Source organism: Echinococcus granulosus (assembly GCF_000524195.1).
Source record: "Echinococcus granulosus chromosome Unknown EG_S00286, whole genome shotgun sequence".
Taxonomy (NCBI): Eukaryota; Metazoa; Platyhelminthes; class Cestoda; order Cyclophyllidea; family Taeniidae; genus Echinococcus; species Echinococcus granulosus.
Window position 1 is genome coordinate 25,691 of NW_020170666.1, and position 2,682 is coordinate 28,372.

At 42.3% G+C, this 2,682-nt stretch overlaps 1 protein-coding gene across 1 annotated transcript; it reads right to left on the minus strand. All coding sequences in view use genetic code 11, as the record gives it.

The window, feature by feature from the left end:
- Positions 1 to 1,823: 1,823 nt before the first annotated feature.
- Positions 1,824 to 2,456, minus strand: EGR_10861 (hypothetical protein; the record flags this gene model as incomplete). The annotated part of the gene is made up of 2 exons (XM_024500110.1): positions 1,824 to 1,936; positions 2,411 to 2,456. The coding sequence occupies 2 exons, from the start codon at positions 2,454 to 2,456 to the stop codon at positions 1,824 to 1,826; spliced, it is 159 nt and encodes a 52-aa protein (XP_024345477.1).
- Positions 2,457 to 2,682: the final 226 nt, after the last annotated feature.

Below are 2,682 nucleotides of genomic sequence, written 5' to 3' on the forward strand. Positions count from 1 at the left end.
CTAAAACCGTCTTGGGGCCAGCGAAAACAAAGCTTTCATGAGATACGTCAGTTTTCCTTGGAAAGATTCCGCGAAATATCCTCAGATTCTTCTGCTCATCTTTCACCATATCGACTAAATTGGGTGCAAAATGGACAGGGACGTTTGTGGGTCAGGTCAAATATGAAAACAGAAATGTCATAAATCAAAATTAAGGCCAGACTGAGGCAAAAGCAATAAGTGACGCAACCTTGGTCCCTCATGCATTCCATGATATACAAGGCAAAGATGAGTATTCCATTGAGAGGAATTTTAGTGCATCAAGAACTAGTGTCAGAGATTACTTGACTCACCACAAAAAGTCGCTCCCTTGTACAAAAGTTTAGTTCCTCTCCAAAAGCGAAAAGACTGATCGTCGATATCAAAAGTCGCCTATTTTTAGGAAATGTGGATGAATACAATGCGCAAAGAAAACTGCTTTATCACTGTGTCAATGTGAGTCAAAGAGCTAGGTCTGCCTGGGATTAGCCCATGCAATTCTCATTCGAGATGTCAAACTTGAGTCTACATACTCAGACAGTACATAGGGATTTACCGTAGAGTTGTCGCTTGCTCCTCCAACAGCGAAATCAACCTTAAACCAGGTCATGTTTTTGACGAAACGTGAGAGAGGAAACGACGTCCACAGATCAACTTCACCTACCACAAACAACAGTGTGGTGAATAAGACGATGCTCAGTCTGAGTACCAATTGGTTTCATTGTGAATAGGTGCACATTTTGCCCAAATGCCACAATTGGTGAATACACTAGAGGAGCCACCCACGTGTAAAATGGCCATGCCGATGAGAAGGCAAGTAAACGAGCAATCCAGTTATGCATACAAGTACGGAAGTAATCACCTAAGCACTTCTTATACCAGACACTCAAATCGAGGAGCGGTGCTAATTTTGGGATATTCTGATCTCATCCACCCGTGTTTTAGTTTAATTTCCATCTCCTTCCATCACCTTTGATAGGATGGACTGATATTAGTTACCTGAAGCGGGTGCAGTAAAATCGCAACGTGGTACAAAAAATGTTGTTGAAGCCACTCTGGGACGAGGGGTTTCCTCATCCATCTCCATGACTTTTGTGCAGTCACGTCTTTCAGAGTGATGCTGACATGATCTACAAGAGGTACAAGCTCAAATGAGGAAGAGAAGTTGCACAAAATTTATTACTCTGCTCTTCACAGCAATTTCATTGGAAACTAACTCGAGTCATTTAAAGCCCATCGTACTAGCATTGGCTGCTTGCATTTCAAAACATTGAAGATATTTTGACAATGATAACTCCACCACGGAATGATTTGTGGGGGTAGGTGGATGGAGCAAATTGTGTAGGTACAAGAGCCTCCCTCACACCACTTATTTAGCTTGATCTAGAAGAGCCAATTTGGAGGTGACAACTTCACACGCTGTTTCACAGTAAAATGCTGACATTTTGGCATCACATCAAATTGCAGTATATTTCTCTGGGGCATTAGTGAAGCGGAGTTGAGGCAAGTTAAAGGAAATTGACGTACCTGACCCCCTCTTACAGGGACTGCCCCAAGAATATACATCTCTGAGGACACATTTGTCACCTCGAATTGACAATAAGCCCAGTACGGTTTCATTAATGAGAACCGTTCTCTAAATGCAAAAGGTGGACATGCGAATTTGTTGCATTACTATCCATACGTTAGCATTCACAAGTTACAGGTGAAATAGCTCAATAGTAGCTGCAACAAATGAATTGGTACTCAATGATAACGCTTTTTGAAAGTCCACTTTACAATGAATATGCGTATATGTACGAATGCTACCACGTCACAGAACGTACAAATTTGTCGTTGTACTCGTAATGCATTGTGTCCGAAGGTCCCGACTTCTTCCCTATAACTCGTGAACCCCACATCTTTGGGGCACTTTCACCTATGAAAGAGAAGAAATTTACCTTTATCGCAGCATGTTGGTATTAATCAAGAGAAACATTGAAGGAATGAGAATGGGAATGTCCACTGAGTAAATGTGGTTGTACTTCATTGAGTCAACACCCGTACTGCTGAGCCGTGACAACCCAGAGAGCTGCATTTTGGCACTGTCTTATTACGTCACTTCTACTTAAACACTGCATCGGCAGGGTGCTTCAGGTAATTTTGCTCCCTTCTTCTATGGGTCCTCATGCATGCATGAGTGCATACCAAGTTGTCGTGTCAAACTACGACTCAGGCAAACTGACAGCCCAATTGATTTTACCAGGGACTTAACAACTAATGTCACATCTACTGTTACACTTGACGAAAGATGGCCCATCGCCAAAGTCTAATTTGTCGAAGGCATAAAGTTGAAGAACAAAGGGACATTGTAGAGAAAGGAATAAGTGAGAGCCAAGAAACGTTACCGTACCTGAAGTAGAGGCGATGAAAATGAGCACAGCAATAATCGTCAACATAATACCCACCCAATACACTTGAAGCGATTTGTGTGTTCTTATATACACCTCGCTTCAAATTGCATCAATAGGATTGGTTGATTTGGTGAAGTTGCAGTTTCAGTTGAGAGTAGGAGAACCTTCAATGTCAACCACATGATGATCCGCCCTGCTTGCACAATGGCTGCAGAGGGCGAAGTTCAGCGATGATAGTGAATTTACGCGACAGCATCTAACTCCTTTTGAC